General features: G+C 40.2%; 1 protein-coding gene across 1 annotated transcript in view; it reads left to right on the forward strand.

Moving 5' to 3' along the window:
- Window positions 1-23089, forward strand: part of mtor (mechanistic target of rapamycin kinase) — a 130915-nt gene that overhangs the window by 19222 nt on the left and 88604 nt on the right. The window contains exons 19-27 of the mRNA XM_072682248.1: window positions 1215-1465; window positions 2384-2470; window positions 6575-6742; window positions 10548-10660; window positions 12859-13021; window positions 13712-13804; window positions 15483-15629; window positions 19981-20123; window positions 20358-20520. Of these exons, the coding sequence (XP_072538349.1) occupies window positions 1215-1465; window positions 2384-2470; window positions 6575-6742; window positions 10548-10660; window positions 12859-13021; window positions 13712-13804; window positions 15483-15629; window positions 19981-20123; window positions 20358-20520 (1328 nt within the window). The remainder of the gene's footprint in view (window positions 1-1214; window positions 1466-2383; window positions 2471-6574; window positions 6743-10547; window positions 10661-12858; window positions 13022-13711; window positions 13805-15482; window positions 15630-19980; window positions 20124-20357; window positions 20521-23089) is intronic.

Here is a 23089-nt window from a genome sequence, read left to right on the forward strand (position 1 = left end):
CTCTCTCTCTGCACTCTTGCTCTCTCTCTGTGTCTCTCTTCCTTGCCTTTCGATCTTGCATTTGCTCATCTTTCAGACACTCCTACTTTCAACTGCTTTTATGCATATTTTAAGACTTTACCTCTTAAAGAGGAGTGAATATATACAATGCAATACATTTTATTTATATAATGCTTTTCACAATGGAGGTTGTCATAAGCAGCTTTACAGTGAACAACAGTTCGAACCTTATTTGAGCAAGTCAGTGGTCACAAAGGGCAAAACCCATTCCCCTCCTCTGGTCAACACCGGAAAGAAAATCAGAGTAAAAGAAAATTTTACAGTGGGATCAGAAGCGGTGAGAACACAACACAAAACGAGCCACTGTCTGCCACCAACCTTTACATGCAAACTATTTGTTAAGAGTCAGTACTGTTTGAGAATTAATATAGTATTGGAAAATGCAATATTGCGATAATTTGATGCATTGATATTTTCTTACAGCCCAACAGTAGAGCAGTATAAAGCTGAACAGACTGGATGCTGAACTGAACTCGTTCCCAAAGCAAAAACCCAATTCATAATTACCAAAGGGAATTTTTTAAGTTTTTTTTTACCATAATTTTAAACCAAGCGAGGTAAACGTACCACAAACTTACTTCAGATTATAAGGTAACCGTATATGCTTCCATTAAAGCTATTTGTCCATCCGGTTTCGACTTTGTAATGAAATGCACTACCCATGCATCCTAAAGCCAGGTCCATCAATGAGAAAAGGCGTGGTTACCATGGAAATTTGAACTGTGTGGTTTGGTGCCAGCAAAACACTGAGTAAAGTTGAATCTGACTTTACTGTCAGTCAGATTTGATGTGTTTATTTGTGAAAGAGGAGAAAAGTATTTAAATGGGTGAAGATCATTACAGGTCAGGCCGTGGCCGGGGGGTTTTCTGGTGAGGGAAGGCCTGTCTATTCTGTCAGGACATAATGTTGGTGAGTTTTTGCAGTCAAGTATGAGGAGCTTCACACTGATCATGTCAGCGTGCCAAAATGCATATTATAAAAACGGCTTGGTTTAGGGCCAGAATGAGAGTTCGGTTTAAATTTGGGGTTTAGATTGCAGTTAATTTGAGTGTTCAGGCCAGAAAGGTATTCAGTTAAAGTTTTGTATTTCCAATGCGGGGCTTAATAAGCAGTGTAAAAACCTGTGCTTGGGTCTGTGTGCTTCTCTCCTTAGCTGACTACAGCACCAGTGAGATGCTCGTGAACATGGGCAACCTGCCTCTGGATGAGTTCTACCCTGCGGTTGCCATAGTGACTCTGATGCGTATCTTGCGCGACCCCTCGCTCTCCAATCACCACACTATGGTGGTGCAGGCTGTCACTTTCATCTTCAAGTCTCTGGGCCTCAAGTGCGTGCAGTTCCTGCCCCAGGTCATGCCCACGTTCCTCAACGTCATCCGGGTGTGTGACGCCAGCATAAGAGAGGTAAGTTTAACTTGCGCGTTTTTCCTTTTGCCTTAGTGTGTTCATTTGAGACATGCATGTCTGTATCATCACAGGCTTGCTGTTGACTAAATGTAGAGGTATGGACAGATTCAGGCAACAAGATGGCCATTCAATGTACATTATTCATCTTTGCAGATAGGGTATCTACAGTATACCGGTTTTAGATATACCATTGCTATCATATAGTGCACATGTACTTGCAGCCAAACAGAGATTCCCACTAATTTTCAGGACTCTAAATACAAAGGGTTTATTTCAATATGCAAACCAGTGGTAATACTCAAGAATGTCAAAAAAAGCCTGCCCAAATCTGTCAAACATGGTGTAGGTACTGTTCTGGCATAGATGTGTATGGCTGTCAATAGGACTGACTATAAAATGCCTGTAATTTCTTCAGGGTTGATGCAATATTTTTTGTTAAATCCCTTGAATTAAAACTGAAAGTCTACACTTTGGTCACATCCTGATTCCAGCCTTTAAAATCCATTGTGGTTCTATACAGAAGCAAAATGACAAATATTTCTCTGTCCCTGTCCAAATACTTATGGATTTTTAATTTAATTACATTTTTTATTCTACATTGTTGCAGGTGTGTTCTGGCTTTCATTTGCATCTGTACTTTGACTGATATTGGCAATGAAGTAATAGACATAAAGCTCAGCCAAAATGTTCTCTGTCTTCTGTTACCTTGCATCCCAAGGTTTTAGAGACAGGCAGTGAAAAATGTTCAGAACGTGTGAAATCATGATTGGAACTAAGCTGGACTGATGAGAACACAGACACACAAAGTCTCTAGTGTCAGATTGAGTTCCATGAACTCCGCCTGACTTGTTAGCAATCAGTTTGTTTTAGTTACACCTGTTCTGTGTCTGACTTTTTTCCCCTTTCCTCCCTTAGTTTCTTTTCCAGCAAATGGGGATGGTGGTCTGCTTCGTCAAGATCCACATCCGACCATACATGGATGACATTTTCACCCTGATCCGAGTAAGTGATCCTCAATTTATTGTCTGTCTCTTCTTGCACTATACATCTGCCCAGCTGTAATTGGGCGTGTAGTCTACAGTTTTGGCCCCAAATGAAATATTCAGTTTCACTAAACATCCCTTGCAGAGGTGGCTGTGAAAAATGGTGTTTCTTTTTGTTCTGTGTAGTTTTATGGTCTACTCCAGTATGTCATTTAGCACCTCTGTCCTGCTCTGTGGTGATTTATTGTGAAGGAGATGGACAGCCCAGGCATGTGGACAGTGGATGGTTTCTTTTGTGTTTACCCCTTCTGTTACTAATCCACATGAAGCAAGCCAGAATAGTCATTGCAGATTGCGCATAAAAACAAAATGTGCAGCCCTAAGCGGTCTCGGAGCTGGCAGAGGGGGACCCTTAACCCCCCTTTCAACAGCCAGCAGTGGTCTGCCACCAAGAAAATATCGACAGTTTTATGAAGTGCCTGAGTCACTGTTTCCACTCCCCTCATCTGCTGTGTGCTTTTTCAACATGGCGATTCGGTCCTTCAGCTTTCAGAGCTCCATTAGATATGAAGGGACGTGGGGGATAAACCTCTTGACTGACTGGCGGGTCATGCTACCTGCTTTATGGACTGGCAGATCTCAGTCTGCACAGCTGCCGTGTACAGTACAGTCTGACCCATTTCTTCCAATCTGTTCTCCTGCTGTTGCTTCCAGTCAGCCCCAATGAATGACATAGTGACTTTGGTCACAGGACATTTGGATGTACTCTTCTCACAGCTCCTAAAGCCCGGGTGTCCATTTGGGCATTGCTGAATGTGGGTCACATAGACACCTCATTACAGAGGAAAAAACCCTTTCAGGCGACATATTTCAGATGGTTCTGCCCTAGATATGAAAAGGTGATGGCTTTGGGTTCATTACGAAGATACAATTGAATGGAAATGTTTTGTTTTGTTTTGTTCATTTTCTTCTCAACAATATGATCACATCTTCTACAGAAAACATACATATGCACATTTCAAAAGCAGCATTACCTGAGAATTGGTATTTCTGGTTCCTGGGGTCCCTCTACAGTTGAGAAGTGGAACACACAGCGTTGCACAGTTTTTGAGTGCGTTGTCCTGCCCGTTTCACTTAAGTTGCATAGTGCAATTAGCAGTGTGCCGAGCTCATGGAGCTTACTTCATGTTGAAGTGGTTATTTTAAGGTACAACTTGCTGATCAAGGCATATTTGAATGGATTAACTGTTTTAATCCTAATCCACATCCGAGTGGATTTAACCACGGTGTTCGGAGTGCCATCTAATGTGCATCTGAGTTAAAGTCTGCAGTATGGAACTGTTTTACTGTAGATAATTGAACATACATTATGGCATATAACAACCAAGGTTTTACAGTGGCATGCTAAGGCTTGTGCTTTTCTGGTCAAAATTCCTGCTATTGTAACTAGTCAAGTAAGCAAAAGATGAACTGATCTCCAAAAGCCATTAAGTTCTAGATAAAAGATTCTATTCTATCTAACATGTCAGCATGGCAAGATTAGTATATTTGTATGAAAGAGAAAGGATAGAAGGATAGAAGAACCATGACAAAGGTTGGGCACCCCAAGTGATTTGAGGACCTTAATTAGCTAGTTATGACTATGGCTTTTTCACAATCTTTGTTAGGAACAACCCAGCCTAATCGTCTATTGAATTCTTTTTTTTATGGTCTTGCCTCATTGCTAAATTCAGAGGAAGGTGACTCCTCTTAGAGTTGGCTCACAACAGAGAATGGACTCACAATGGACAGTTGGCTCGTCAAACCCAGTGTTACTGTAACCAAGCAAAAGCTACAAAATGTACAATGTATCTACACTTAAACCTAACCTTAGCCCACCCTTAATCTACACCTTAATCTGCACCTAAACCTAACATTGACATACACATTAACCTACATCTAAACCTAACCTTTACCTATAATTTAATCTACACCTTAATCTGCACCTGAACCTAACATTGACCTACACCTTAACCTACATCTAAACCTAACCTTTACCTATACTTTAATCTACACCTAAACCAAACCTTAAACACCTTAACAAACACCTTAACCTAACCTTTACCTATACCTTAATCTACACTCAAACCTAACCTTAGCCCACCCTTAATCTACACCTTAATCTGCACCTAAAGCTAACTTTTACCTATACTTTAATCTACACCTAAATCTAGCCTTAAACACCTTAACCTAAACCTAACATTTACCTATACCTTAATCTACACCTAAACCTAACCTTAAACACCTTAACCTAAACCTGACATTTACCTATACCTTAATCTACACCTAAACCTAACCTTAAACACATAAACCTAACATTTACCTATACCTTAATCTACAGTCAAATCTTACTTTAAGATGCACCTAAACCCAATCTTAACCTATCCTTAAATTCACACCTAAACTTAACCTTAATCTAGTCCCTGGATCTTCTATCAGAGAGAAGTGAAGGAAAGAGGTAGAGTCTAGTGTCAGGGGGCTGTAATCTTGTTTATGTCCTGAAGTGTTGGCAGACTACTTCCAGACGTGATCTCTGCTGTCATGATTATGTGCTGGAGATTGACACTTTCTTGTAAGGTGCAGGATCAAAAAAGGGGTAATATAAATGAGGTGAGGATGGATTCAATGATGGATGATGATCACAGCCTGCAGCAGGTTACATTTCTTCAGAATTTCTTTAGCAGATTAATATCTGCTCCACTCTCTGGCTGTGGTGACAGTATTCCCTTCCCGCTTCAAGTCCCTGGATATGGTGGTGCCCAGAAACTTGAGTGAATCCACAGATAAAACCACAGAGCCATTGAAGTTGAGGGCAGTAGAGAAGAGTGGTTGCGTATGGTATGAAGCTCACCACCATCGCCACAGTTTTTTGGGTCAAACATGATGATTGAATAGTGGTTGATGAGTTTTATTTATTTATTTATTTTATCAATACTGTGAAGATTTGATTGCATTGACCGGCAGGAGCATTAGTGAGGTCAAGCTGTTCCCCACCTCATCCCCAACTCCCCAACTCTTCTAAAAAGTATTGGCTAGAGCACCATTAGTCCAGAGAATGCAGGTCCACTACTCTACAGCTCAGTTCTGTGGGGCTTTATACCCCTCTAGCACACACCTGGCATTTGGCATAGTGCCAATAAGTTCATTTATTCAGCTAGATCTGTGCAAAATAGAGGAAAACCAGAATCAAATTAAGTGTTCAAACATTTCAGTAAACAAGAACAGAAAGTGATGATAAAAGAAGTCAAGGGATCAAATCCTTCTTGGAAAATATGATGTCTGTGGTGTAAAATGTGGTTTTTGTAGATACTAACCTAATTAACAATCTTGTTTAATTCATTTTAATTAATAAATGTTTTAATTAACTGATCATTTTAGTATACAGGTGTCAGTGGATCGAATCCGGAGCCTGTCCAGGCATTTATAATGGATTGGGTATCAGCTTTTAAAGCCCAATCCACTTCCGATCCTTGGTTTTGTTGTTGCAGAGCGTCTGGCGTCCTCAAGGTGCCATTTACAGACAAGATTCGTAGCTGCCACAACAAGAAACTTACCCTAAACATTTGTGACCTTATTTTGGTAAACAAATGTACACAATGTAACTCCTGCCCTATTTATGGTGGAATGTAGAATTAGAAGCCTTGTTTTGGCTGCTAACTGGTAATGTCCTCACACTTATCAGTGAACATAAAGCTTTTTTGTTCTGTTCACTGAAATAAGGTCATATGAACAATGAATATGGTAGTTTTTTGAAAAAGAGCAGCAGGCAGAATGAAAAAATTGGGTAAACCTTCAGTTTACTTCAGCTTAGCTTAGTTTAAAGCCCTGTTTAAAAAAAGTTGATGCAACACAAAGATTGGACTGGTATCAGCCGACAGTCAGCATTAAGGTACCTGGATCAGTTTGGGGACAAAAACTTAATCTGGACATCCCCTTTTTTAGGGGCCTACCCTCTGAACTCATATGTGAGGATATTGTAATATTGTGATATATTAGTAGAAAATTGTAATATATAGTTAAGAAGAAAAAACATTTTGTGAATCCAACCCCTGATTCTTTTCCTCATCTGTTGTTATACCTGCAGGAGTACTGGACGCCAAACAACCCAATGCAGAACACTATCATCCTGCTCATTGAACAGATAGTTGTTGCCCTGGGAGGAGAGTTCAAGCTGTACTTGCCCCAGCTAATCCCGCACATGCTACGAGTCTTCATGCACGACAACAGCCCCGGACGAAGCGTAACCATCAAGGTAAACGTGTACACACGTATACACAAGCACAAGTGTGCATGTAATTATATACGCTGTGATTGCCTTTAAGTAGTTGCAACTGTACAACTCCAGCTGAAACCTGCCCACGGTCAGCTTGCAACCATTTTATTACCAAAATCATTAACAGCTGAGGTATCACACGAGCCAGGCAGCCCCAGGTCTTCAGAAGCTCATTTTACCAATGATATTCTAGATGCTATCGTGTTATTTTCCACTGCCAATTGCATGAGGAATGAAACAAAGTTAGATTTCCAATTTCATTTTCAGGAGCATTTTTCCACCTTGAGCAGAATAGCGCAGCAGTGTTTCGTTAGAGGCAAATAAAAAAACATGTGCATGTGGCCTTTTAGGAACTTCATTCTGCCACTGTTTTCAAAAGGTTGGGTAAAAGTTGTAAAAATATATTTTTAATGAATTAAAAACCTTGCTCCCAGAATACTGTGTGGGTTTGTCATAGCTTGCAGACAGCAGCTTGAGCAGGTTGAATTCAAATTAGCTCAGAATTAAACTTACTAATTAATTATGATGAAGCAGAGGTCTAGCACAATCTGTTTGATACCACTTTATTTAAATAAATACCCATATAAATTAATTTATTTATGAATTGTTTCCAAAAATTTAGAAAGGTTTATCAAGCATTATAAGTTTGGTTATAAACACCATACAAATCATTAATTAGCAGGTATATCGCATACACATTTGTAAATAACTACATTTAAACCACCTTGGTATTATTTGTTTTTACTCTTGTTAATAAGTCAATATTAACCATGCTTCAAATATCAAGGTATCATTAAAATCCCAGGTCATGCTGCCTGCTTCACATCACTTCAGTGCCAGCCAGCATGTGTCAGTCCTCACCCTCCCAGTGTCTGAAACATTACATAGGATGATAAGTTAGAGTACTAATGAGTGGGTCGATTTATTGGATTTAGTAATTTTGTGTTAATATTGTAATAAATAATAAGATATCTTGTTAGTGGGTTGGTGCTATTAACAAATATCTGATGGAACTGGCTGGTTAATGGAAAAGGCAAAGAAAGACTTGTAACCACATGGTCTGAGGTTCACTGGATAATTCAATGGAGGCTTTAATAAGCATTTAGAAGACTATGGAGTAGTGGTGCAGCTACACCTGCATGAAAATGACTTTTGTAGAAGTCATTAAAAACATAAACTTTTCCCTCATCCTCACTTCAAGTTTTCAGCATCAGACATCTATATATGTCTTCTGCATTTTGTATATGATACATTTGGAGAAAGAAGGGCACGGAATATTAAAACCTCTCCAACTGCTTTATTTATGTACAATAACTACTTGTCAAGAAATGACTTAATAATAATGACCAATAAACACCAGGTGAGCTCTGTGCTCTCAAGAAGTGAAGCCTTGGGGACTGTTGTACAGTCTAAAACTGTAAGACTTCATTTCCTTTTGGGTTAATTTGTTTTTTCTGCTTCCTCATTTTCATATTTTAATCTTCTCATGACCTTGATTTTGAACTTTTGTAACTCCGTTAACAGAAACATGTGTCTGTGTTCTTGCTGGTTCAGTATCTGTGCAAATATTTGTATTTCTTAAAGCACAAACAATGTAATATCTCCAGACCAAATCTCATTGTTCCCTTATGTGCATTAGCTATGGCTATTATGGACTGGGAAATGACTGTGTCATGATGGAAATCTGGAATAGTTTTGCTCAGTTGATGTGATTTTTCTTATGTTGGTGTGCTTTACTCCCTTCTCCCTCTTGTGGAGCCTCATGCATGGGTGACTTTAGAACTTGTGTCATGGTTGCCATTAGGTTTTTAAAGCTTTGGATTGTAGCCCAATCCAGCAAAGAGGTTTCAGGACCAAGATTAAACCACATGCTGGATTAAATTGCTCTATTATGATTATAGTCCTATTTCAAGTCATGCATTGTCCAGGTCTTCACATTTAGCCTTGTTCTAAACCATATGTAGCTGTGCAGATAAACATTAATGCCAGGTGTTTATTGTTCCATCCAAAGCCTATGTTTGAACTCGCACAGGTGAAGATGTTCTGGGTTGCAACGTGTTCATAAACGTTGGGTTTTTAGGCCAGAATGTGGCTTGTGAAAAATCCACCCTTGCACTTCAAAGCTTAGTGAGGATTATCAGAGGTTCGCAGTTCTCCTCAATCACCAGGCGTCTGGAGAAGATCTACACCACCCCCTCCGCCATTCAGATAGAATAACAGCCGCTTGCGGACATACGAGACCGTGGGGCCCAGTCCAGCCGACCCAACAGCTACAATTATTCGACCTCACATGCATACAGAACCTCCTCTTGCCACGACACTTAATACAGTGGAGAGCGTATCGTGGCAAGCTTCCTGCCTGGGGAGATTGTAACAGTGGTCTGGCTATGAGCTCTTGCGTTGCAGAGAGTGTCTGGGCCACCTGGAAGGAGGCTTTTGGGCTACCTTTCAGTTGGGAAAAGAAAAGAAAACAGCTCATTGACCCAAGTTAGGTCACCTGCTGGCCCATGACCTTCCTGTGTCTCTGGGTCTATTGGGAGAACATCTAAAACAACAAAGATGTTCTGTGAGGGTGGTGGGTTTTCCAAAATCATCTTGGTGCACTTTTGGGAAGGAGATGGTACGTAATTATAATTTTCTCTGAAAAAGAGACTTTTTGATGCTTTTGGGAAATCTTTCTCAGACGTCGTCTCATGAAATGATCCCTAAACTCAAAGATGTTATGTATTTCAATGGTTAGATCTTGAAGCCAACAGAGCAGCTAACCAGTGGTTTCATAAACAGCTATGTTTTCAAAAATCAGCATCAGGCATCTAAATACAACCTGTACATTTTGTATGATACGTGGTGGCAGTGGTGGCTCAGCGGTTAGAGCACCGGGCTATTGATGACAAGGTTTTGGGTTTGATACCCTGGTCTTGTGTTGAATATTAAACCTCTCCAACTGCATTATTTATGTACAATACCTACTTGTCAAGAAACTACTTATATAGTGTTTATGACGTGATTTTATTTATTTATTTATTTTTTTATGTTTTTAATGAGATTTTAATGGCCCAGCTCTCAATGAGTGAATTTGAGTGAGCATGCAGTCCAAGTTCTGATATTATACTACACTAACACTAGCAGGAATTGGCAAACTCTCCTTAGCACTGCTTAAGATGCAGCAGCTGTTATTATAGTTTGCTTTTTTTCAGAGTGACTTACATTTGAATCATGTTACACAGGTAGGAGAATTTAGTGTTAGGAGTCTAGCCTACGGACTCTTACTGGTGAATTGTGGTGTGCTTGCCCAGCAGGGAAATCCAACCCTAGTCTGTCAAAGTCTACATAGATTGATCTAGTTAACAACTTTACTTAATCAACAATATCTTACAGTGGGAGCTTATTTTCTGTTCAGTCTTCCCAAGCTTTTATAAAAATTTAAAGCAAGGTAGCAGTGAAAAGGGTGGGGTTTGGAAAGCGTGAAGGATGTATATTCATAAATTGTCACTTTGTTAGAAATTGTCAGATTTATGGATGCTCTAGTGTCTTTTGGAGTGGTATAATAATATCATGTAAACATAACTAACTAGTGCACGCCAGTTCTCATTTTCTGTTAGCTTTGTTAAAATATTTTGTTTTAGCATTCCTTTGATTGGCACATTGTGATTTTCATATTACATCTCAATACGGATAGAATGGCAGCCTTTTCATTTACTTTGTGAGTCCAGCTTGATGTAAATCTGCTTTAAAAATTCCAACCCAAAGAACATATGGTTGACCTATTTCTTCTACTCTACAGCTGCTTATGGCCATACAGCTGTTTGGCGCCAACCTGGATGACTACCTCCACCTGCTGCTGCCTCCTATAGTCAAACTGTTTGATGCCCCCGATGTTCCTCTACAAGCTCGCAAGTCAGTACAACTATCCTGCCGCTTCTACTGCCAGTTTCAGACACACATGCTTTACTTAGTACTGCCACAACCTTTAGATATTGCTAAGTGTTACAGTTTTAGTGTTTATTTAATAACTTATGTATTCTGGAATAATATAGCCCTGCTCATATGTAAAAAATGTACGTATAAATTCTCTGTTTTGTGGAGAACGGCACAAGCTATTGATCCTCAGTGTCTACAATAACAATACTGCGGACAGCCTGATAAGTCTAGACATCACAATCTCAATATAATTCAATTCTCCAGGAAACTGCAGGGACGTTCAGTGACTTCCCAGCTTCTTTATGATTTGTAGAGCCCCGCAGACTGTTTGCCACATGGACACCTAGGTCTTTATTTCCTCGCAGACATTTCAGCTTAGTGTCAACCAGTACAGGGCACGAATCCGTGCCAAGGAGCTGTTCTCCCCGTCAGGAAAACCGGCTTGAGTGGGTACTCTTGACAGCTAATTCCACTGTGATAGAATTATGAGTGCAAACAGGCAGCTCCGACCTCTCGAAATCGCCTAAGCAGCACCAGTGAGGACGGATCAAAATCATGACCCTGGTGTCTTGTGTCAGGGTGGAATCACGATATTGAGTGCTCTTTATTGAAATTCCAGAGTGGTTTGGCCTGTCGTCATGTGTCTGGTTCAATATGTGTCTATCGCCTCTGCAAAACACTTAACACTTTGCACAAACAGGAAATTCATATTTGATTCAAGTTCAAGGTTTTTTTTTGTTTGTTTACTGTTTTTTAAAGAATGTACTTAAAAAAAACAAAAGAAAATGTTTTGATGGTGGTACAAAGAAGTACTGGAATTTACTGTCTTGTGAATGCTTTCTTTATGACTGTAATTTGATATAATATAGGCCTAAGTTAAGGTATTTTGTTGTTGGTTTTGTGTCCCCTGAGGTCCACTTGATCTCTGTTCTGGTAGGCTGCCCTGTATTGGGCCTTGTTCATATTCTCAAAGTATTAGTGCTTAAATTAGAGGCCGAACCTAAGTATTATAACAAGTATAACAATTATTTTGCAAATATCAGTGCAATGGATACCTGAAAGTAAATAATAACAAAAAATAAAACATAATATAATAATAAAGTATAATATAAATCTAAAATAAAATCAGTAGTCTGTTAGTCTTAAATTTACATTCATGGCATTTTGCTGACGCTGTTATCCAGAGCGACTCAGAAGCTTACTTATATTAAAGAAGTGCTCATGTGTAGTGTTAGACTCCTTTAAACTCCTGTTAAAATGCTCACATCGTGGGTGGTAGCTGTGTTATCTGTTGCATTGTACCAACCAGTCTTGTGGCCACAGGGAAGTATTTTTGGCCAGATTTATAAAACCATTCTCTATGATCACTCTATGTAACAGTGATCTCCAGCTCTGCTCCTGCAGATCCAGTTAATTACTGCTTTCAGAACTTTTTGGTTGGCTGAATGAGATGTGTTAGATATGCGTTGAGTTAAAGTCTGTAGGAATGTAGCTCTCCATTGCTAAACACACGGTATTTACAGTCAACAAGCACACTTCAGTCCTAAAAACTCCAGGAGAGGCTTCCGTCTAACCACTAGGCCATAAAGCCCTGATTGGTGGCGTGCTGCAGTGACGGTTGACCTTCTGGAACTTTCTCCAATCTGCACACATGTTCTTTGCAGCTCAGCCAGGTCACCTCTCTTACCAAGGTCCTTATCCACTGATACCTTCGGTCCAGCTCTAGGAAGAGGTCATTCCTGGTTATTCCAAACTAGATTTAAGAATGATGGCCACTGTGCTTTTGGGAACTTGCAGCAGAATGTTTCGTAGGCTTCTCCAGATCTGTGCCTCCACACAATCCTGTGTCTGGGCTCTGCAGACAGTTCTTTCCTCCATGGCTTGGTTTTTGCTCTAAAATGCGTTTGTGCCAAGTTTCAAGTTTGTTTCAAGTTTGTGTATTTCCAAATCATGTCCAGCCAAGTGAAATGACCACATGTGGGCTCCAATCAAGATATAGAAACATCTTAAAGATGATCAAGAGAAATGGGTGTGGGACCAAAGGGACCCCACAATAGGAAATGTTGACGCCTGCATATAACTTTGTTAATTGTTAGCGTTTATTGTTTCCATGCCTTTTGTGACCTTTTGATGGCTTAGCGCTGAAATGATTTCTTTCTGTTTTGGTTCTGTAGGATAGCCTTAGATACCTTGGAACGCTTGACCGAGTCACTGGACTTCACTGACTATGCTTCAAGAATCATCCACCCTATTGTGCGCACTCTGGACGGAACGCCCGAGCTGCGCAGCACTGCAATGGACACCTTGTCCTCTTTGGTCTTCCAACTTGGCAAAAAGGTAAATGCGCAAGCATATTGCCAGTGCACTTTTGAAGTTAAAGCCCCTGAAATAAATAACGTCACAGTGCCAGTGTTTCCAGTGCCCTGCTGGTCCTCAAAAGGGCTGTTTTAAATTTTTTTTTTTTTTTTTTTTTTTGTTCTTTTTTTCTGCCTTTGGTCTCCAACGATGAGGTCAACTTGTGGAGAAGGCTCCTCCTGTTTGCCATAACTTTTTGTAAGCTTTCAGAAGTAGCCCACTGATGATGTCACTGGCCCACTTTGAGTTCACAGCAAGGCTGCTAATGAGCGTGGGGTGATGTCATTTCTCATTTTTATCACCCCTTCCCAAAGCGTCTTTAAACCCACCAGGCCGGCATGTGGCCACCATGAGCAGCAGGTGTGAGGCCTGCTGCTTTTGATCATGGAAAGCCACGGCTCTCAGTTAGAGAGGCAGTAGTCTGTCATCTGGTTACGCACCAGTGGAAAGTGCTGTTTAGCGTCTGTATGTCTGTCTCGCTCGTACAGACACGTCCTAAACAGCACTTTCCGCAATTATAGACACACCGTGAAGGTATATGAACCCTCACATTCCTCCTTTAAAGCCTCCTTTATTTGTTAACTCATATCTGTTAAATACAGCTAAACAGAAGCCCTGCCAGCACTTTGGAAAAGGATACTTAAGCCTCTTTGTTTTTGTTTGTTTATACAGTACCAAATATTTATCCCCATGGTGAACAAAGTGATGCTGAGGCACCGAATCAACCACCAGCGTTACGACGTGCTCATCTGCCGCATCGTCAAGGTCAGTGTCCTCTCCTCACCCCTCTGCTTCATCACAGCATACATTCCTCACAATTGAACCAACAGTGCTCCAGTAATGTCATGGAGTGCTGTGGCCAAGAAACAAACGGCCTGTTGTTCGCAGGTGGAGGATGTTGCCTCCATTTCCTGGAACCTGCCCCCTTGGGTGAATCACCAGGCGTTCCTTACTAGTGAACCCAGACTTCCTACTCCAACGCATGGCAGCCTTCCATCCGAAAACAATTTAGCTGTCTTCTTGCCACACATGATCGTTCCTGCTGACGTATTGCTAGCTTGCTGCGCTGTTTTCTGGTAGAATTCCCTTGTAGTTTTGGAGAATATTGGAAAATTCAAAGATATCCCTGTGATAGACATGGCGAAAAGTCTTAGGTTAAAATTAAATTTCACAGTAATGTTATTTGAATGTATTGTAGTATTCGTGTTGTACTGAGTAAATAAACACTTAATGGCCAGATAAGCAACTTTTTCATTCAGATTGTCACTGGTGCCTTACAGTTTTACATAGTACTGTAATATAAATACACATACACAGTACCAGCCAAAACATTTAATCCAAATGCTAGGATGACCCCCCCTCTAAAAACAAACAAACAAACAAAAAAACCCACTAGGGACGCATGGGTGTACATTGTAGATAGGACATTGTGGTTAGAGTTTTCAAGTAAGCCTAGGTTCTACATTGAACTGATAAAGGCTGTTGAGGCTATTTAAAGCTTTTGCTTTTAGGTAAATAATGTTTATGGATAAAATGCATTATACACTTGCATGGTTTCATAGGTATTTCTGCCCTCACACATATACATTGCCACAGTCTACAATCCTAACTAGGGTGGATACCAGTGTATCCACACACACACACACACACACGCACACACACACACACATATATATATATGTATAGATATATGTATAGATATAGTGTGTGTATATGTGTTTTATGTGTTTATTTATATATGGTCAAATGCACTGCCAAAACATGCTTGTAATGTTTTGAACGTAAGAAGACTAGTTTTTATGTATAGCCAGACTGAGCTATTATGACAAGCTCTCTTGTATTGCCTCTGTCAAACAGCTTGTTCTCAGAGTAAGCCTTATTTGGTCATTTACCTGCATATGTCTGTGTTGATCAGATTGTTAGTAATGACATTTTCTTGTTGTCCATTTGGATAAAACACCTAGATATTAAATTGTAAGTTGAGTGCATTTCAAGATGGTGAGAAATATCAAATATCTTTTCTTCACTTACAATACAAATGCCCAATACTGGTCCTGCAGACCTACCAGCCTGCAGAGTTTAGCTCCATTTCTAATCGAATACACCTGATCCCCGTAATTCAGCCCTTCAGGGGCATCTTTCTATTAGGATATAACCTCTCCAAGGTGAAAGACCTCTAGGACCAGGATTGAGCACTTCTGCTTTACATAGTTTTCTTTAAGGCTGTTTGGCCAATATGCAGTACACAGTGTCATGTCTTGAGTTAATGCAGTATACATTTCGGAATTGTACGCATTCCTGAACTGAGTAGTTTCCGGACACTGTGAAGGAGTCCTAGCATGACAACAGGTTTTAGGGCTGGAATTTTATGCCATTAAACAAGTTAGCTCCACTGTTTTCTCTTGTCCAGGCAAACATTTTAACATGGTGTACTTTTTCTCAGGGATACACTCTGGCTGATGAAGAAGAAGACTCTCAGATATTCCAGCATCGCCAATCCCGTGGTAACCAAGGCGACACGCTGGTGAGCGGTCCAGTGGAATCGGGCCCAATGAAGAAGTTGCACGTCAGCACAACTGCGCTTCAGAAGGTCAGCATGATTTGGAATTGCCTTGAATTGTACTATTGTGCAATCCATGGTTTAGACAGTAGTTCTACAACTTTTAACACTGAGGAGCACATGTCCACTGGTTTAGCCTTCCAATGCGCTACCACTTTGTACTCTGGGGTCGCAAATTAAAATCACAGGGTCTTGAGGTCACAAGTTTCAATCCCGAGCCATGTCGCTTGGCCATAAGTGACTGGAGTCTGAGAAGGCCCAGTTGTCTGTGCTCTTTCCGGGTGGGTAGATGGCGCTCTCTCCACTCATTATTCGAAGCAATCTTTGCTGACACAGCTCCACCACTGGAGACCCAGTGTGTGCTTCCTGGCAATGCTGCATTGGCGGCAATTCGAAAAGAGCATTAAGAGGGAAAACATGCAGAATGACTAAACCCCGGGACTAGGATTTAGGAGCAACTGGTTTAAAGACATAAAGCAGGTTCCCTTGATATAAATTAAGTCATGGACTAAATTTCAGGGTCTATGATGTCACCAATAAAATGTTCTAAACCTAGGCTTGATCTGTGCTTGAGGAAAGCAGCCCTTAGTAATGAACTTCATAAAACTGTAAGAATTCTACAGCTTTTGGAGCTACTTTTGGAAATTTAAACATATGGTATGTCTACTGAAAGTCCTCTTTGGTGGCCAAGGCCTCATTTTACTTTGAGTACTAGAGCACACAGCAGTTGTTTTAGAGTTCTTGACCATGTGAAGAAACAAAATGTTCTCGCTGTTCCTTACTCCAATACGCATTCTGCATACGTGCTGAGCAAAAGACCAAGAAACACATTACATTTGTTAAGACGTTCACAATTTATAGGCATCACTTGTCCTCTTAAAAGCATTTCAGGACTGTTGTTCTTTGTAACCATATCTCAAGCAGCTCCAGTAATTCGTTCTGCAATGCTCCTGTGGAATGCTCTGAACATGGCTTCCCTCAGCAATGCTTAAACCTGTCCAAAGAAATCTATGTTTTTCTTGGATTGAGGAAGGCTAACGGACAAAGCAGATAATAATTAAGCGAATAGCCTTGCATTAATCATACATACCAACCTGTTGCCTTTTGGTAGAATTTTATGTTTTAAATGATAAATGTGCCATTCGTGTGAATTGTGTAGCTGTAATAGGTTTTTTTAAGGATTAGGTTTGGGAAGAGTGAGAATTCTGATCCCTCCTCTCCCTAACCAGCAGTTCATGGTCATTATTCAGTTAAGAGATGTGGCATTTAATATTTTTGGGGCCAATCAGGTCTCACTCAAAATTCAGTTCAGTTCTTTTTATTTATTTATTTGTTCGGAGTCCATTTACCTTGTCCTTGTTCTTGTGAACATCCCGATCAATAGCAGTGCCCCCAATATTAGGAGGGTTAAGCCAGCCATGTGAAGCCAGTCAATACCTCTTTTTTTTTTTTGAACTGCAGCTGATGCATCACTAGGTAACCAGAACGTACATCTCGACAGCCAACAGAGGCCTGTGCTGACCAACATCACAGGGTGGGTGCCTTTAACCCACCCTGGAGAGAGCAAGGCCAATTGTGCTTTCTCTTTCTTCTGATGGCTAGGGGCGCACCCATTTTTGAACCAGCGTTCTCCGGATCATAGTGGCAGTGCCTTAGAATTTAGCAATCATTTACTATTGACATCACAAGAGGTGATCATAGGGGTCCAAACACCATTCCAAAGTAGAAGTCAAGTCAAGTCAGATTTATTTGTATAGTGCTTTTTACAAGTGTTGTCATCACAAAGCAGCTTTACATAATTAGTACTTAATAAAGGACAGAGACAGAGAAGAAAGAAGAAATAACATGAAGGATCAAAGACCCCCCGTGAGCAAGCCAAACGGCGACAGTGGCAAGGAAAAACTCCCTTAAAGCTGGGGGACCAGACCCATCCTCCTCTGGTCAACTATTTAAACATTAATGATAAAAATTACTAAACCAAAATCACAAACACACATAATGAGTAAAAACTTTGCATCTTAAGAAAGTGATGTTTAACAAGTTAGTCAAAACTTTCTTAGGACGCAACCTTTTATTGGCATAGTAGTTGAACTTGGTGAACTAAATAATTCCACAGAAATTAGCCAAGTTTTTAGTATCAGACTGCACCATAATTTACATGTTAATATAACTAAAATGCTCTTATAGGAACTATGCTAGGGGATTGGTTTCAGAACAAGTCACAGTTTTTATGTGTGATTAACAATTACCATGTTTCTTAGCTTTCCATAAACAGAACAAGAGTCATCATGATTGGATTAGAAAAGAAATTGGTCATTAGCTAATTTTAAAAGAATATATCATTCTACTTATGCTCTCATCGTAAGAAACTATCATAAGAGTATAATACAGTAAGAAACCATCTTTTAAAGGAATATTCAAGTATTTTTTCACTAGAGTTCTTTGAATTTTTAAAATACTATTCATGTTTTGCTTTGTTCAGTTCAGTCCCTTTTTTAAAAACTGCCACTTAGTCTCCTGAAATTATAGGTACACTGCTCAATTACTAATATAATCAATAGTGACAACCTGAGAATGAAGGTGGCAAGTCAGAAGCTAGAGTTTCCGGAGCATTAATGTTGAAGTGAGATTTTTACGAGCTGTGGTGCCATGGCTTACTGGAAATGGCAGATGAGCCGTATGAGCGGTAAAGCACTATCAAAAATGCAGCCAAGAATGACAGTCTGTGTCCATGGCCATCGGTGTGTAAAATGTGTTTATCTGTTTCCTGTGATCGGCAAGCACATCACTATGATTCATAGCTGTCCTAAAGGACAAGCAGATTTTTCCATCGCCCTCGGCGTCAACCAAAACCTGCTGCCTCTTAAATGAAGAGAAGCGTGGCCATTTGGGCTGCGGCCTGTGTCTTCTGCTTTTGTCTTCACTTATGAAGTAGTTGACACTTGAGAAGGCTCAGTAACCTCTCAGTCATGACCATACATATTCATGGGGTTATTTTGCACACTGCGAAAACATGGCTGACTCAAAACTGTATTACCTCAAACTGTTTATTCCATTGGCTCCAACTCCGCCCCATGACAAGTGGAAGCAAGTGTAAACATCTTTAATTTAGTTAAGTATTCAACCTGCAAGTAGTTACTGTTTGAAAAATGTTACTTTTATTAAGTTTAGATTCTAAAAAACTCAAAATGTGTCAATTTTATATATTAAGTTAAGGCATGTCTTCAGCCAGTCCCTATTTCTGCATCCCTACTAATTACAGTATTTTCCATTCAATATCCATTTTTTATAAAATAATAAATACTAATAGGTACTCACAGCTCAACTGTAAGTATATACCGGTCAGCTATAGCATTAACACCACTGACAGGTGAAGTGAATAACATTGATTATCTCATTGGAAGTATCTCATTTGGAAGTCGAAATCCAAGGCTACAGGATTGTGGGCACCCAGGCCTTTTGATACAATCTATGGAGGACCCACCTCACAACCTACAGACTTAAAGGATCTGCAGCTAACTGTCTGGTGCCAGATATTAAGCCACTGAAGACCTTCAGAGGTCTTGTGGAGTCCATGCCTTGATGGGTCAGATCTCTTTTGGTGGCAGAGGAGGAAAAGCTAAAATATGCAGTTATTTGGACCAGCAGTAAGCAACTGGCATCTGACATATGCCCTAAACAACCAGTTTGGTCTTCCCGGATCCCCAGCTCCACCGACCAGCTTACAGACAGCTGTGCTGGCCAACATCGCTTAAGGAGTGTTGAGAGCAGAGAGCACGGCCAATTGCGTTCTCTTGGACTCCGGCAGCTGATGGCAAACCGGCATTGCTCAAGATTTTAAGCTCTGGGTCGTAGTGGTAGCACATTAACCCGCTAAACCAAGCTCTGATCATCCTTATCTTTGTTACAATCGTGATTTGAATTGTGGGATGTGTGTATTAAATCTTTAGTATTCACAGGTAACCCCAACAATCATGTCCGTCAGTAAGGCAAAAGGCTTGGACTCAAATTTTCCTGCCATAGAAGAACCACTTTTGGTCCTTCTATGGCAGGCACAACTGGAGAGTGGTCCTGGAGGACTGGCCTCCAGCACAGTTTGGTAGCTGCCCTGCTCAAACACACACACATTTTGCCTGGTAAGTAACTGGCCAGTTGATTTCAGGTTGGTTTGAGAAGAAAGAAAACCCCAAACTGTGCAGGAATCCAGCCTTGCAGGACCAGAGTTGTTCACCCCTGTTCTAGGGCATTGCTTGAAAAACTTTTTGAAGCACCTTCATTCTAAGAGTATGGTATCAGCTACTAAATGTGCGGATCAGTTGTTGTCAGAGGCCAGATCATACTTTCTGAATGTAGCTTTATCTCTTTTTGTTATGGTCTGTAGGCATGGGGTGCTGCCAGGAAGGTGTCAAAAGACGACTGGTTGGAATGGTTGCGGCGTCTCAGCGTTGTTCTGCTGAAAGAATCATCCTCTCCTGCCCTGCGCTCCTGTTGGTCCCTTGCCCAGACTTACATTCCACTTGCCAGGTGAAACTTATAAGCAGAATGTGTTCTTCCTCCATAACTTGCTAATTTAATGGTGAAACCTTTAATGTTTTGTATGGGATTCCTACAGTATGTCTAAACCTTTATATGAACTATGCATAAAGAGCATCTGGATTATGCTAAAGCTTTCCCTCTGTGCAAAGCTGAAAAAGGGACAAGGTGCTTTCCTCTTTGTTTCGGCCATGTTACTAATTCTTCTGCATCTCCTAACTGCAGGGATCTATTTAATGCTGCATTCCTGTCATGCTGGTCTGAGCTAAGTGAGGACCAGCAGGATGAGCTGATCCGCAGCATCGAGCTAGCGCTGACCTCGCAGGACATTGCTGAAGTCACACAGACACTGCTCAACCTGGCTGAGTTCATGGAGCACAGTGACAAGGTCAGTCTGAGTTTTTGACGAATGCAGACTTGCTAAACCTTATTTGTGAGGCATATATGACCTGGTGGAACTTTGAATTTGATATAAACATGTATATGCAACAGACCCTCCACCCCCCTTAAAGAACAACCAGTAGTCAGTTTGTGTATGTCCTGAGGCTGAATCACTGAGGCTAGGAGTTGAGTGGGCTTAAATATGACTCATAAACTTATATGGTAATACTTCAGCTGTAGTCTGCCACAATGTTAGGTTAATGCAGTCAATACAGCTTGTATAGTTTTAGCTTTACACAGAACTCCTATCTTAAGCTAGACTTTTAAAAGCTTTAGGGTAGTAAAACGTGTCCTTGTTCATGTCCACTTGGCCATGTTTGAGTCTGAACCAAACAGGTATATTTTTAGGACCGTTATTATTCCCTTTACAGTACCTTTTTCAAGTGATCAGGTTCAGGTTAGGACCATTATATATTTGTAGGTTGGGAAAACAGTTGTGTCCACAATGCAGTATCATGACGTACAGTTATAGTGCAGTATTTTGAGATTTGGGATTAAAGGATTGCAAATAATATATTTAAAGTGCACTGCTTACGTCTAAGCAGAATTGTGTCATATTCGCCTGTTAAGGATTACAGCAGTTCTCCAGTTCAACTGCTGCAGTTCAACGGTTCATGGTTGTAGAAAGAAACCCATTTAGCCAGTGTTGGACTTTTTTAAACCTGTTTCTGACTCAGCCACATATGTGTAGGGTGTGTAAAACGAACATGTCTCATGGAGGAAGAAGAGTAAAGACAAACCAGATACCCCTCTCATGAATACATCACTCAGCCCAGTGCAATGAGTACCAGAACACAGCAGAGCTAGTAAAAACTACTAACTACAAAAAAGGCAGCAAACAGTGCAGACCACATTTAACCAATACAAAAAGTAACTACAGCAGCTAAAATTGGAAAGCTAAATGGGTTGCACAAAAAGTGACTTGTCTGCGTTTGAGGTTTTTAGCTCTATAGGCAACCCTTTTGTACTCTGAGCTCCACAGAGTGAATCTGCATGGGAATTCACTGACTCTCACAGCCGGTGCTTGCAGTTTGACAGCATTTTAAATGTGGCTCATTTTAAAAAGTAAAGTACAAGTTTGCCTGGAAAGATTACTGTGGCATCCAGCCAATCAGAAACACTGATTGGTCTGTCTCTGCTGTATAGAAAAAATGATTTCAGAAATTAAGTAATAAAATATGTGAGCCTGTAAGTACAATCTTTTAAAACCCAAGATATCGTATTATAGTGCTGCCCCCTTACCAAACCACACACCCCAAGGGCCTAGATGAAGACTGTTGTGATGGAACATTTTATTCACTTTTAGCACTTAAATGCTGTCGAAACCTAAAATAATAAAGCTGTAACTCAGCAGTTTATTTCCAGACCATGAGCTGTATCTGTCGTCCTGCAGGATTTGTGTGTGCTGTCTTAATATGACGTGAAATTTTTTAGAGTACTTCCAACTGTTCATCTTAAGTTAAGAATGTCCTGCCTAATGGACGTATGAAGCGCTTCCAGTTAAACTGACACTTTGTTAAAATATGTTGTAAAGGCAGTTCAAGGACGCTATGCTTGAATTATGTTCTCCCGAGAAAATAAAAATAGGTGGGGATGGAAGAAAAGAGTGTTCAGCGAGGGCGAATATTTTGTCCTGTGAGCACCCTGCTGTCAAATAATTATAATGATGATACAACAGCCCACAAGCTTTCCCATGTCCTGTCTGTGAAGGACTGCTTCTTTAGTTTCATGTTCTGACTTCATTGTGTAGCAGAATGAGTTTGAATGAATGGAAGATTTGTTCTGGTGGGTTGCCGCCCAGTTAATGCCGCTCACACCCACGATTGCATTCCAGCTGGGTATCATGGTTTGCAAGTTTTAATAAGTGTGGTATTGCGCAGAACACTTTGGGAACTGATTTGTAATGGCTGAGTGATGTAATCCCATTCAAAGCCTATTGTATTTTGTCCTGTTCTAACCACATTCAAAGCTGTTGAAAATACGTTTTTAAAACCCATCATGATGCTCATAGAAAGATTTTTTGGCCCTTATGTTGCTTAGCAACCAGTTATCTTCTAATACCTACCTACTCAATGGGTAAATTTGTTGAATATTAAATTATAAATTGAACATTGGTGTATTGAGAGGTGGCAGAAGTACAAAAGACTCATACTTAAGTAAAAGTGTAAATACTTAAAAATGTCATATTTGAGCTTTTACCAAGATATTTGTTCTCATGTAAAAGTATTTTTTTTATATTCAGTACACACAGTACATAGAACATCACAAAAAAACGTACAACTTGAGTGAGATGCCTATACAAGTATACTATATATAACTTAAATTATTTTTGTCATTTTAATTATTGGAAAACAAAAAACAATCCTTTACTATTGAGAAAAGTACAGCAAGATTACTTCTGCGAACAAAGGTTTATTTTTTTGTATCATCAAGTACAAAATAAATATTATGGTTTGGTTTTAAGATAGTGGTGGTAAAGGTACAGTTTACCCAGAAAACTAATAAAATATTCACCT

This window comes from Salminus brasiliensis, chromosome 6 (assembly GCF_030463535.1).
Source record: "Salminus brasiliensis chromosome 6, fSalBra1.hap2, whole genome shotgun sequence".
NCBI classification, from domain to species: domain Eukaryota; kingdom Metazoa; phylum Chordata; class Actinopteri; order Characiformes; family Bryconidae; genus Salminus; species Salminus brasiliensis.